Source organism: Pygocentrus nattereri, chromosome 22 (genome assembly GCF_015220715.1).
Source record: "Pygocentrus nattereri isolate fPygNat1 chromosome 22, fPygNat1.pri, whole genome shotgun sequence".
NCBI lineage: Eukaryota > Metazoa > Chordata > Actinopteri > Characiformes > Serrasalmidae > Pygocentrus > Pygocentrus nattereri.
The window spans coordinates 22,794,260-22,808,340 of NC_051232.1; the positions used below are offsets into that span (position 1 = coordinate 22,794,260).

The 14,081-nt window shown below is 38.5% G+C and overlaps 1 protein-coding gene across 1 annotated transcript; it reads left to right on the forward strand.

Moving 5' to 3' along the window:
• Nucleotides 1-1,082: 1,082 nt before the first annotated feature.
• On the forward strand, nt 1,083-13,851 carry LOC108427433 (leucine rich adaptor protein 1-like). Its single transcript, XM_017697556.2, has 2 exons — nt 1,083-1,561; nt 11,965-13,851. The coding sequence occupies exons 1-2, from the start codon at nt 1,352-1,354 to the stop codon at nt 12,349-12,351; spliced, it is 597 nt and encodes a 198-aa protein (XP_017553045.2). The 5' UTR covers nt 1,083-1,351; the 3' UTR covers nt 12,352-13,851.
• The last annotated feature ends 230 nt before the right edge of the window (nt 13,852-14,081 follow it).

Here is a 14,081-nt window from a genome sequence, read left to right on the forward strand (position 1 = left end):
GGCTAACACACATAATCGCCTCCCAGAGACGTTAAGAGGGCAGAATTCATGAGAAGAGATCATTAATAAATGAACTGAATGATAAATGAGGTTAAACATGCTCCTTTCTGCACCAAAGCGCATTACAACATGTGGCTTTGGAGCCCATGCACTCTTTTACTGCCCCCTTGTGGCTCCACAGAATTCGATTTTTAGGTAAAAAAAATAAAATAATAATCCTTTGAAGTAAAACGAAGCTTTGCTGAGCCTCCTGACACATTGTTCTTATAAAGTTTGAACAATAAATATTCTGAAGTGTTTAATGTATAACTGCTAATTCACCAACCATCAAAACCAGACTGTCACCATAGCAACGCAACAGTCTCCTAGCTAGTAATTAATGAAACAGCAGAGACATTTAAGACCAACACAGAGAATTTAGAAACAAATGTACATACTCATTTGCATTTATAAGCGCTGCAGCTGGTTTCTGGATTCATATTTCACATGGTTTCACATTCATAACCACTCGCGTAAAACGGTAAATGAACGCTGTGGCTCCCAAAGTGGTTTGATTTCTATTGAAACGGGATAAAATTGCACCTCTTAACATTCGGGTTGCCAGCCCCGCACTATAAACCCGGCGCTCACGGTGGTGTTAGCTAGCAAGCAGCACTTCCAGATCTCTCCCACCAGAGGACGGTGGTTTTCAGTGAAAGGCGATAATGATGCAGCCATAGCAGTCGGTTCGAAGTTCAGATTCATATTTGTCTCTCTGATAGTCAAATAAACTCTCTAAACAAACTTCATGGTGTTAAAATGACGCAGAACTGCGGGGTTAATCCTCCATAAGTTAACTATCTGTAACATTGTGAAAAGGCGTCCCGCTCTTCATTCGACAAGGCCCGCCTCCTTTACCAGGATTGGCTATGAGGGTTCCGCCTCCTGCGCTTGGATTGGCTACACCAGCAATCGAGGAATAGCCCGTCCCTCTAGCCAATCTCAGAGCAGAATGCCGAACGCCAGCCAATCCCGCCGCAGGAGGCGGAGCTCGGCGGCATACAGGTAGAAAAGAAAATAAATAACTGCACTCGCGTCGTGTTAAGCGGGTTGTGCGCAGGCGCGCTGGCTGAGTACGTCTCTCAGACTTAAAACGGGCCATCAGTCTGACCGGTTCTGTCACTTCACGTGTCCGCACTGAACTCGCACATCTTCAGAAAACCGACTGGGCTGGTGTAGAAAAGACAGCGTAGACTCTTTTCACACCGGGAGCCACAGAGAGAGCCCTGCAGGATCCGTGCGCGGTCACTAATTCATCGCGCTGTTAATTATTCAGTCCTGTCCGTCCGACCTGTAGCTCGCTGCCGAAGCCATGGAGGAGGAGGAGAGCACCGTGCCGGACTTCAAGGAGATAGAGATGAAACTCGGTCGCAAAGTCCCGCAGAGTTTGATTCGCTCCATCGCGGATTTGGAGCACAGAGGCAAGATCGAGTCCAGACTCACGGCTCCAGCCAAAAGACACTCCACCAACCAGGACCTGAAACGGCTGGAGAGCAAGATGGTGTTTCTCAGACAGGAAATGGTGAGGGAACTAAAAAATTCTCTGTGTTCTTTTCAGAAGACCTTAACTTTGCAGAAGGTCTTTCATTAGACGTTTGAGGGGCTTCTGTAGTCCAGGTGTGATCCTGGAGGACTCCAGTCCAGCATCGTTTAGTCTCTTCTCTTCCACTTTCAGAACTTAGGAATGAGCTAATAACCTGGCACCAGGTGTGCTTGAGCAGGTACGTGTCCTGGATCCAGGACCAAGTTATGACACTTTTTCCTACATAAAGAAAAGCTTCTGGAAAGCATATTAGCTTTACAAAGATCCTTCATTAGACAAGTGAAGCCATTTTATTGCTCGCTTAGATCAGGATCATCTCATTATGGTCCATTCCCTTGGACAGGGAATGTTTAAGCAGGTGAATGACCAAACTGTGCATGACCCAAGTCGTACAACTTCTTCTCTATATGAAGAATAGGTTACTTTACAAAGATTCTTCATCAGACAATTGAAGCCATTTTAATCACATGCAGTAGTGATTAATGCAGCTTTGGTCTTGGAGAACTCCAGTCCAGCACAGGTTTGGTCATTTACTTGCTCAAGCACATCTGGTCCAAGTCAACACTTCTTTCTCAGGTTTAGTACACTCATAGTTGTCGCACCTTATGCCTGCACAAATAGTCGCTTCTTGAAAGCATGCAGACCTTACAGCTACCTAACTTGAAAATTGAAGCTATTTTATTGCTTAGGTCAGGTTAATCTCACTGAGGTCCAGGAGGGCTTCTGCAGTTTGGTGATTCATCTGATCTAACATTTTAATAAATCTGTGAAATACTTATACCACGAATGTTTGAGCAGTAAAATCACCAAAATATGCTGGACTGAAGTTGTATAACATCTTGCCTGCATGGGTATTAACTACTTGAGATAATATTAACCTTTTACAGACAATGTATTACTCAAAAAGATCAGGGTCGTCTAAATGTGGTCCTGGTGGATTCCAGTCCAGCAAAGTTTATGTGTCCCAACTGTGCTGTGATCTCTAGCCTGCTTGAGTACCTCTATTTGGCATGAGGCACTATTAAAGTTTATGCTTACAAACTCTATGTAAGATCACCTCCCACTGTAAAATCAGTTTATTTTCCCCTTACAGATTCAGGCTTGCTTCAGTTCTTCGTTTAGCTGTGCTGTGAATACTTTCCGCTGTTCATTACATGCTCTGAGCTTCAAGCTATGTGACCTGAGATTTTGCAGAGATTGTCCAGCTTGGTTTCAATGGCTGTAGAACATTGACCCCTGATAACATCAGGCTATGCTTGCAACAGCCCGGAACCCAACAATTATGCCTGGGGAGACTGTGAACCAACTAGTTCCTTTATGTTTAGCGTCTGTTTTTCTAATAATCCTGGGAATGTACAGTGGAAACAAACGTCATGGCTAAACACTCCCTTGTCTAACCACATAGCCCTGTGTATGGGTTTAAAGCAGGAGGTTTGCATGCTAAAAAAAGTACTTTACAAATGTATAGACTAGAGGTTTCAGACTGCTGTTGAGGGTTTTGGTCCATCAGAAACTTGTTTTCATCAACAGAAAAGCCCTTGAATCAGAGAACCCATTTGCACTTGATCCAGAAGGCTTTCACATGTTATTGTCAGCATGACCGACCGTTCACACCATGTCCAACTGTGGGGTTAGTGTGCTCTCTCAGGTAATTGTTTCATTGAGCTGAAGGAAGAAATTTTATGCATGCATGCGGTCTATAGAAACCATACCCTGCCACTGGTTTGCAGTGTAGATATTTATAGTAGGGGTGGACGATACGGTAGAAATATAACATCATGATACTTAACATTTCCACAATCTACTATATATTTCATAATAGTTAGTTTTCTGTGTTGGGATGGTCAAGACACACCCAGTAAATCAGTAGTGCCATATTTTAAAAAGGCTATAAAACTATGATCTACAGTGTTTTTTGCAGAAATAACCAATTTGTTACTGTGCATTTATGCACTAACTCTTGTTGTTTACAGGATCTCTATATTTTTGTGCTAAATCTGAAGTGTTTTATGTTGCATACGGTTGTTCAATATTCTAGAAATACTGATGATATCCACAGTGCACTCATAAAGGTTCAAATTAATCACGATAGTGATAGCAGATCAGCATGACAAATGTTGCTGATTGGAAATCGGAGCCTGCATTAACTGATGGTACAGCTTGTCTGACACACATTGGTGGTAAGCCCCCTGTTTGAGGCTTACTGTTCGAAGGAGTGTCATTAGTGCTGCAGCAGATGGTCAGGCTTTCCAGGGTGTGAAGGCAGGGGGAAGGACCAAAGCTGGCTTTTCTGCCCCCATTATATCTCCTTCACAAGTGCAGTTAGGACCAGTTTTTATTACCCCTTGTTGCAGAGTTGGACAATATATCATCTATATTGGTGTCAAACAACAATGTTGATTTGTAACAATACTGATAGAAAGCTAGCATTGTATCTATGATAACTTTATATTCCATAAAACAGCTCTGTTCCTGCCATGGCAGCAGAAATACATTATGTAGGGTTCACTGGTAACATTTTGAGACAAAACCAAATGAAAGGAGCTCAAAAGAAGCTGTCATTTTTTGGCACAGAGTAGCAGAAATGCTGAGTGATTTGGCAAAATATCACAATGCTTCACAGTATTTAATTTTACTGAGGTTTGCTAAGTTAAAACAGACAAAAAAGAAGAAGCAGATACTATCAAAACCTAGTATAATGTTAAAGCATAATGAATTATGGCGCTACACTAAAATCAGTTAAACATGACCCTTTATCCTCTCATTGTCCTTTTGATTAAACATTTTGCTTTTGTAACTGTGCCCTTTAGACTGATATATGGACATGAACTCTGTTCTGATTGGCTGCCTTGTGTTGTGATTCATTCAAAAAGCAATTTACGCTGAAACATGTCGTGTGACTTTCGTGTGAGTGGGCAGGGCTAAACTACTATAGGCTGAAGAGGGAGATATACTTAAATATATAGGTTTTTGTGATGTCACAAGAGCAATAATAGAAATGTTTTTGCAGCTTAGTTTCCATATACTGCATGAAGTAGGGAGAGAAAGGTACATTTTGAAATGTCAACAATGTTCACATGCTGTATTACAGAGTGGAAAATGTTGATATCAAAGATATAGGCTGTTTAATGCAAATGTAATGCAAATGTAAATATGATCTAATATGCAAATATCATGATGTATTTGGAGCATTTCATGTCATCACATGTTACTAATACAGAAAACCTTGTCCCGGTTTATCTTTGTTTATTTTCATTCAGTGTCTTTGACCTTAAACGTTCAGATCAGACTGTTCTGTCAGAGTATATGATAGGAATGAGGGAGGCTGTTTTCTGGTCAAGGCTCAAGGAAAGGCTGTACAAAACCATAGACGCACCATTTGTTCAGTGTCTGTATGTCCTTGTGATCTCAGCACCAGGCCCAGAGCCTGTCTAGTCATCCTGTCCATTAACTGTGAATGATAGCAGTAAAGGTCAAGAGGTCAGGTCTCAGATCGGTTGTTAAAGGACAGCAGTAATGCTAACACATGCATAGACACTTTGCTTTGAAAGCAAGTATATACACTCTTGAAACTATAGGTTTGCAAGGCTCATGGTTTTGACATATGGTTCTAAGAGAAAAGAACTTTATTGAATATGCTATTTTTGTTACTGCGCCTTTAAAACTGATATATGTAAATGAGCTCTCCTCTGATTGCCTGCCCTGTATTTTGCCTTATTCAAAAAGCCAAGTCTGAAAGCTAGGCTGAAAAAGTCCTTGTAACATCAGTGTGAATGGTCAAGGTTAGTCTAAATTGGCAGATATATGTACAAATGTTGATTTTTGTGACATCACAAAAACAGTGAATCTATTTTTGCATCTTAGTTTCCCTGTGTAGACTATATAGACTGGTGAGTTAGTGGTGCATTTGAAATTTTAGCTTTTTTTATATCAAACTCTTTTATTTAAAACATAAGTGGTTTTCCTTGACATGAGCACATTAATGAAAATGTATTGCCTTTAGAAAGGGCCCACAGTATGAAAAAACAGTCAGATTAAAAATAGTAAGATGTTTTTCCATGATATGTGCCTTTTAATGGAAAAACAGATGCACACTTGTACACCTCATTTACAAAATACTTCTGCAGAGAAACATCAACTGAAGAGTTCTTTAGTTGGTACTTCTGCACTGAATTTGCTTGACTTGAAGGTGTATATTTTGTTGCTGTCCAAAAAAGTACATGTATCTCTAAAATGGTAACTTTAATAGAGAAGGGACAAATGTTCATAATTTTTGATGTAATTTTATTAAGAGTGTTTGTTCCAAGCCATTCCAAGCATTTCTGTTGCTCCATTCATCAATACATTTTTCACACAATGCAAAAGACAGCTGCTTTGTTCAAATGATGTCCAAAAATAAAAATGGAAACTTTTTTTTTTGGACAGCTACAGTTTTGTCCATGTGGATAAAACATATCACATTGAAAATTATTGCTAAACGTAAGTAAACTGAAAGACAGCAGATGTGTTGATGAAGTTCATTCACATGGAAGCAGTGTAAACATTGGTCTCAAACACATTCAAAGCGCCTTTTTTAGTGTGAATCCAAAATAAACCATATAAACTTTATTAGTGGCTCATAATATCAATGCTAAACCTGTTCAAAACAACTCTCATGTTCCATCCCTGGCAATATTTTTTGTTATTTATTGTTTCACCTCTTTTCTAGTAGATGTCTTGTGGCCGGCAGCGATGTTGCTCAAGCTGCAGTTGGTTTCCACACTCCACAGCTTAATCTTTAATCCAATCAGTGTTCTGTCCTCTGACCCCATAGCAGAGTATGGCTTTGAAGTTAAGCCACCTCTATTGTTCTTCTGTGGTTTTATGGAATAGAGACTGTAATAGTATTTGCACATATTAGAGCAGAGTTACACGTCATACAGTCATCGCAATCACATGTTTTGTTGATTTTCTAAGTGAACATAAGTTAACACATCATCTACAGAGAACAAGCATCTGCATGTTTTAATGCACAGTTAATGTTGATAAATTTAATGTATTGGGAAAAACCATAAAAACCATAAAATGTGGCATGTGTAAAAGTTCTGGCACATATTATGTTTTTATTGAACCTTTTCCAATATGTTCAACTTAAATAAACTTTGCACTAAAATGCGCAGAAAAATGTCATATTTGAGTTTTTTCCAACTTTGGCTTACAACAGTATATACTCTCATCACTCTCAGCCTTGCATAATATACTGTTATCATTTGATTGTACAAAGTATATAAAGTTATATGGTAAATATAGTGAAAAGTATAGTGATTTTATGTTAGAGATCCATTATTAGCTGAATGGACACATAACATTGTGATACTATGTGCATTTCATGTGTCATTAAAAGCGCCAAGCCTCTTTTAAACATTTTTATGCTTATTATGCTATTTTGGCAGTCACTACATTTAATAATAGAAATCTATTGATAATTTTGACGATAAATTAAAGCATTTGTGCTAATATAAAGGCCAACGTAGAAACCATGAACCTTTCAATGTTTCAACTGGAAGATTATAAAGTAACTATGAAGCACTTATAGTTAGCACTATATATTATTTCCTAAGATAAAAAAACTCAAAAGTATAAAATTAACATGTGCATTGTAATAATTCAAATTGTCAAGAGATTACTGCTAGTAAATGTTAAATAAAAAAAAATAGTAAACACGTTTAACTGATTAGTCATACCAGCCCAAAAGTACTGCTGATGTTGGGCCTCCAGTATGTTTATTAATGAGAAAGTGTCATGTTGTATTATATTCTGTCAGATTATCATGATATATATTTCCCACCAGGTCTCTTTGGCCTGACACACGTATCATCTGAGGACACCCATAGCCTTGATTTATTATACGACCTCTGAGCATGTGCAGAAGTGATTGGTCATGGTATGTGTTGTAGACCAATAGCAGGTCACCATGTTGCTTTCACATGTGCTAGTAATTTTAGCATGTGTAACAGATGCTCAGGAACTGCTCTGCTAGTGCTTGACCTGTTTAGGCCTCAATGCTCTTCTTAGGGAGCATATCCTGAAGTTTCTTTGTCCTTTGTGAAAAGACTGAAGGGGCAATCTCAGGTCAGCGCATAAAACATCTCTGGGCACCCCAAACTCACAGACACACATACAGTGACGACCCATAAAGTCTGAGACTTTAACAAGATAACAACTTTAACAAGATAACAACTATTTTCAAGTGCTGACTGCTTTTCTTGTTCACAACTTGCCTAGAATTATTACTGGCAGAAACAAAAGTTGTTGTATTAGAAACATCACCTCTGAGTTTTTTTTTTCTCGAAAATCTTGTGGTAATCGAACATGTTCTAAACAAGATGCATTACCTGTGTACTTTTTTGTGTCACTGGATCCACTGATTTTGTCAAAGAGTCTGTATATGAATAATGCTACAAGCAAGCTAACACTTGCACACTGAAGTAATGTAGGTCTACCTTTAAACATCAACACTGTTACATGCGAACATCAGCCCCTCAAATTATAGCCTAAAATGTCTTAACTAACTACTGCCAAAGCAACTAAACTAACACATTTCACAAAGCTGGCTGGTTTGTGTGGGGGAGTTTGGTGAAGTTCCAAGGCTTATGATGTTGGTTCAGTGCACTGCAGTGTTAGCTTGCATGTAGGAAAATTCATAATTTGGCTCCTTAATGACATTGTAATTCAGAGGATCCAGCACCATTCAGTTATCTTCAAAAGCACTATTAAGTTTTCCTATAGAGAAAAACAGCTTAGATCCAGACCTCCTTATATGGGCATTATGCTGAATACAAAATGACAACATGACTTCAGATGCCTATTTGTGTTAATATGTAGGAGAGCAGATAATTTATTATGATTTGAATTTGTTGAAAAAAAAATATTGTTGTGTCCAGTCTTGTTTTGCCAAAAAAAAAAAAATCTGTTATATTTTTGCCAGGTTTTATTTTTGTTTTGTAATTTTTTTAATGGAAAAGCAGGACATGCAGATTCAAGCCTGTTGGTAAGGAATCCAAATCAGATTTTAATGTGTTATGTAACTATGTAACTGTTTTGATAGTAATAGGAAAATAGTACTAATAAAAAGTGTTACCACCTACTAGACTAAAAAAAACAGTCCTAGAAGTTGTGGCTATCAAAATCTGTTGCCATTGCCTCTAAACTATCTCTCTGACTGATCTCTGTCCGCACAGTAAAATTCCACAGTGGCTGTGGGGTGAAGTCAGTGAGATGGTAAAGACAGGATGTAGTCACAATGCAAACAGTAGCAGTATTATTGGCTGCTCTCTCTATGAGCCTCTCTGTTAAAGCCCAGCTGTGTGGGTGGGGGAGGGTACTATATACCACAGATAGCACCAGGCTACTGGTAGTACTTGTATTTGTTCACTGCTAGTTCACATAGGTCCATTAACCCTTAGTTAAGAGTTATCACCCTCATTTTGCTTCCCATTGAATTTATGTTCATTAGAAGCTTTAGTATAAAGGTGCTACAAATGTGCAGTGACATAGATGGACCTCTTTAGATTTGTTAGAACGGTTCTTAAGAGAATCCTTTGTAAATGAGATGAATATATTTTTTTCTCAAAGTTTAAAGAACCTCCACACATTGTAAAGACTGTTATAAAACATTTAATTTGGTGTAGAAGCTTTGCCTCATGTTAAGGTGTCTTTTTCAACCAGGGAGCCAACAGTGGTTCTTCTATGGCATCAATCAAATAACACTTTTTTCCTTTTAATGTGCATAAGTATTTATATGAAGATATGGCCAAAAAAATGCGGACACCTGACCATCACACCAGTATGAGTTAGATAATTCATTAAAAACCGTGCTCATTAATATGGAGTTTCCCATCCCCTTTATGTCTATAACAGCTTTCACTATTCACTGTTCTGTAAAGGGTTTCCATAAGATTTTGGGGTGTGTCTGTGGGAATTTATGCCCAATCAGTCAAAAGAGCATTTGTGAGATCAGGCACTGATGTTGGTTGAGAAGGTCTGGCTCATAATCATGTTCCAGTTTATCCCAAAGGTGCTGAGTGGGGTTGAGGTCAGGGCTCTGTGCAGCCCACTGGAGTTCTTCAATACCCAACCTGTCAAACCATGCCTTTATGGTGCTCACTTTATGCACAAGGAACAGGAAAGGGCAGTGCCCAAACCGATGCCATAAGGTTGGAAGAATATAATTGCCTAAAATGTGTTTGCATGCTGTAGCATTAAGGGGCAGCCCCAGATCATTATCTCTCCTCCACCAAACTCTGCTGTTGGAACCGGCTCGTGTCAAAGGTGGTATTATATTTACAGTCTCATGCTCTCAATATGAGCTCTTCTACTGCCAATATTAGTTAATAGAGATTGCACGGCTATATGCTTGATTTTATATACCTGTTAGCAGTGGATTTGACTGAAACATCTGACCTCAGTAATTAGCAGTGCATGATTGCATAATTGTTTACATAATTAATTTGTTTTTGTATTAGAATTACATCGTTTGTGTTTTGATGTCAAGCAATGGCAAAAATGTATGTTTTTCTTTCTGCATAACAAGTCTGTACATACAACAATAACTTCAAATCATAATAAACTATCAAGTGCAAGTGTGGCATGGACTGAAACTTCAGACCTGCAGTTTCATTGTTTGTTCAAATGAGCTAGGTGCCAGAAAGAGTTAACTCCCAGGCTTATCACATACTAAGGCTTATTATTTAGTAACTACAGGGACTTCACTGCAAACTGTCTGACCTATTCTTGGCCATAATAAAACTTTGGGCCCTCTGGTGGGAACTGGCGATTTAAGGGGTTGAAAGTATACACACCATGGGGGTCCTAAAAGGCTTTATCTATGGATTCTGCATGTATTTTTCTTTCATGTATTTTGCATGTGCAAATGTTTTAGTTTGTAGAAAAGTCTGTGTGAGGCTTTTGTGCTCCTGGCTGTTTTGCTTGGCTTCATCTGTGCTGTATTTTGCATCCCATTTGGGTCCTTATGTCATGGCTGAGCTCTCCCAGCAGCTTGAGACCTGAAGCGTTATGCCTTTGCTTTGTGTATCTTGACCTGGCTTGTCAAGACAGCAGTGACAAACCGTGCATTTCTCCTTTTAAAGGCAAAGTGTAGCTAGAGGACAGGCGCTTTAGCTGGGCCTGGTTCCCAGTCTGACAAAAACAAATTGCCTTAGTTCTGTTAGAGTTCTAGTAGTTCTAGAATGTCCAGTGTATTCTAGGTTTTAATCTTTTCAGGTTTGGGAATTCTCAGGCAGATATAGTCCTGACTGTTGTTATAGTTATGTAGGACTTAATGGTCAAAATCCTTACATTACATACATGGATATTGTATATTTCTTTGCAGAGAGCATAGGTAGCCAAGTTAAATTGGATTTAGAACAGTGTAGCACATGAAATGTTGAATAAAAATCACTATATTTATATGTTTGTAGTACTTGTTGAATTTGACTTTACTGGTTCATTTGTTACTGGTACTCATCAGTTGATAGAAAAAATAAATATTGTGACATATTGTGTATCGTGAGAATTTCTCAAAATATTGTGATATTATACTTTTACCATAATGCCTACCTCTACATGTCCATTCTAAATGAGAATTCCTTTAATTTTAATGAGGAGTTTTACACTTTAAAATACATCAGTTATTTGATTTGAGACACTTGCAATGCTTGTTTAGAGCTCATTCAATATTTTTATAGTGCAGAACAAATTACTTCAGTACTACAAAATATCATTCAACATCTAAGTAGTTGGTCTTATCAGCGTCAGTGAGCCAATCAACAAGCTTGTTCCAAAGCCAAGGTTGTAAACTGGCTGTCTTAATTACATTCCGCATGCTTGTTGTTAACATCAGGGTTTCCTGATTAGTTATTACATTGTGGTCAGTAAAGATGTTCGCTTCCAGCACCTCTCACTCATTTCTGCTATAAGCCACACCCACTTTCTGTGTGTATTTGAAAACGACGTATTGAAAACAGTATTGTTCAGGACTTTGTATTGAAGTCATGGTATCAGTATCGTTATTGATATTGACAAGTTTTGAACAATATGTGGTCTTAGTTGTTATTGTTGAGTTTCCAGTTAAAAATACTAATGATGTGCACTACGTTGTAGGTGATTAAAACTAGGCAAGTTGGAAAAAATTACAGGATTTGCACATTATTTTTCTCAGTCTAACCTAACTATGTTACTTTGTGCTCTACAGTTTCTCATTAGATTCAGTTAATTGTTTGTCCATCATCACAACAGTAGCTACAAAAGAACACAACTGTGGCTCAATCTTAGGAACATGTCTCCTGTTATGAACACCTGTGTCATGCTTATAAGCTAAAATAGTTCACTTCTTTTTCAATCAGGCCCATCTCCGTGCCATTGACGTCAAGCTGATGCAGCAGCTACTGTCCATCAACGAGGGCATCGAGTCCATCCGCTGGGTGATGGAGGAGCGAGGGGGCGTGGCCAGCCGAGAAAGCAGCTTGAACGGCAGCTTGTACAGTCTAACGGACAGTCAGGACGCATCTCTGTGTGGTAGTCTCAATAGCCTCCACGACAGGACTGATGAATTGGATGGGATTTCCGTGGGAAGTTACCTGGACACTCTAGGGGAGGACCTAGCTGATCACCCATCACCCACTGACCTATCAGGCAGCTTCAGTGATAAAGCCATCATTGAGGATGACGCATTTACAAAATCCCCACTTCGGCCCAGAGTGGACTCAGATGAATACTACTGTTTCGGATAACGTTTCGTAGCATCTGCAGTGAGTGATAGGGCATTTTCAGTCTGAACCTAGCCACTATAATGAATATAATGAAAGAACACAGGACAAAAGAAGACATAACGGTTCCCTAAGGGGAACATCAGGTAGTCAACACTAGCCTTTAGCCGTTAGCATCTGCTGCTGCTGATGTGGTAATGTCACTGTGATTCTGTTAGCACTCACCAGCTTTAGACTAGCTGACATAAAACCTGTCAGCCAAGGTCATGTTAATCAAAGCTCCAGTTACACCCTCAATATGTTCTTGCCTTGCCAGAACAGTTGGTGCTACATTGCAGCTCCTGCTAAAACAGAACGTTTGGACATGCGCATTTCTAGGGAAGAAGATCTTGTGTTGTGCACAAAAATCTTTACAAAAACATTGTAAATCATTTGTCTCATTTTTTCCCTTATTAATCTATAGATTTGTCTTATTGAAAGCCCTGCAACTTCAGCTAATGACAAGCAAATGTACTAGGTCATTGTCTATGGCATCTAAGAGACTACAAAAGATCCATCTCGGTGGACCAAGCCATCGAAATGGATGATTAGAATTTCACTGGCCATGAACTGCAATACTGATTATGTTAATGTTAACTGAACAAAGATCTTCATACATGCTTCACAAATTGCTGTGTAGTGTTAAAAGCAACACTCTGGGCAAAATGATCCATTTAACCATTTCTTTTCCATTTTCCATTTTCTTAACCATTTGTATCTTTTGCAAACATCACTAATATTTATAATATTATAAAATAATATTTCTAGCGTAATATAAGTGTTATTTTGTAGGGAAAGAAGCCTGGTATAAAATAATGTTAAATTATAAATTCTGTCAAACCGATGTGGCTGAGGGATGCTGTGCTACAGAATACTGAATAATACAAGTGACAAGTCCTAGTTTTAGGCCAGAATGCCTTTTTAACATGTGTATAATGTCTGTATTATGTGTGGAATACAAAGGGATATACTCATGCCACTGCACTTCATGGTCAGTGAAGCTTTAAAGTGCAATTTGTGCTTATGCCAAATTTGTTTTTCTGCTTAAAAGAAGGCTGAATTTCTATTTTGCCACTTTTAAGAGAATGATGCACTGTGGTTTTCTTAATGGAGGTGTTAATACTGTTTATAAAAAAGAAACGTGAGACTTTTGTCTACTTTTTGACATTCTGGTTTTTACTGTGTATTTTATCTAAAACACACAAGGCATTACATCAGTCTTATGGTTAGGTTTTTCCAGTGAATCTGGATTTGTGTCAGCATGTTGTGTATAATTCAACTCAATGTTCCTATTGTACTGCATACTATCCAGCTGGGTTGTTCCTAATTTATTACTGTATTGTCTATAAACTGTATTTTTTGGTGGAAATGTCTTAATATATTGTGTTTTCACAACTCTGAAGTCCTTTCATTGAAACAATAGTGTGTAATAGTGGATGGTGCAAGTTCTTTATCAAATAAAGCTTTTGTTTTGTTCTATGTTTACAGGTTTGTAAACATATGTTTACAGGACACACACACCAAAAGTAGTTGATCAGTTAAGATGTGTTTGAGGTCTGAGGTTTGCTAATTTAGTGTTAGCACTGGAGCTGCAAAGCTAATGTAGCTACCAAGTAATTGAAGCTTATACTTCTCCCATTAGCATAGCGCTAACGGCACTGCAATGCTTAACAACTTGATGTGGTAATCTTCCATTACTAGAGTATTCAGACACT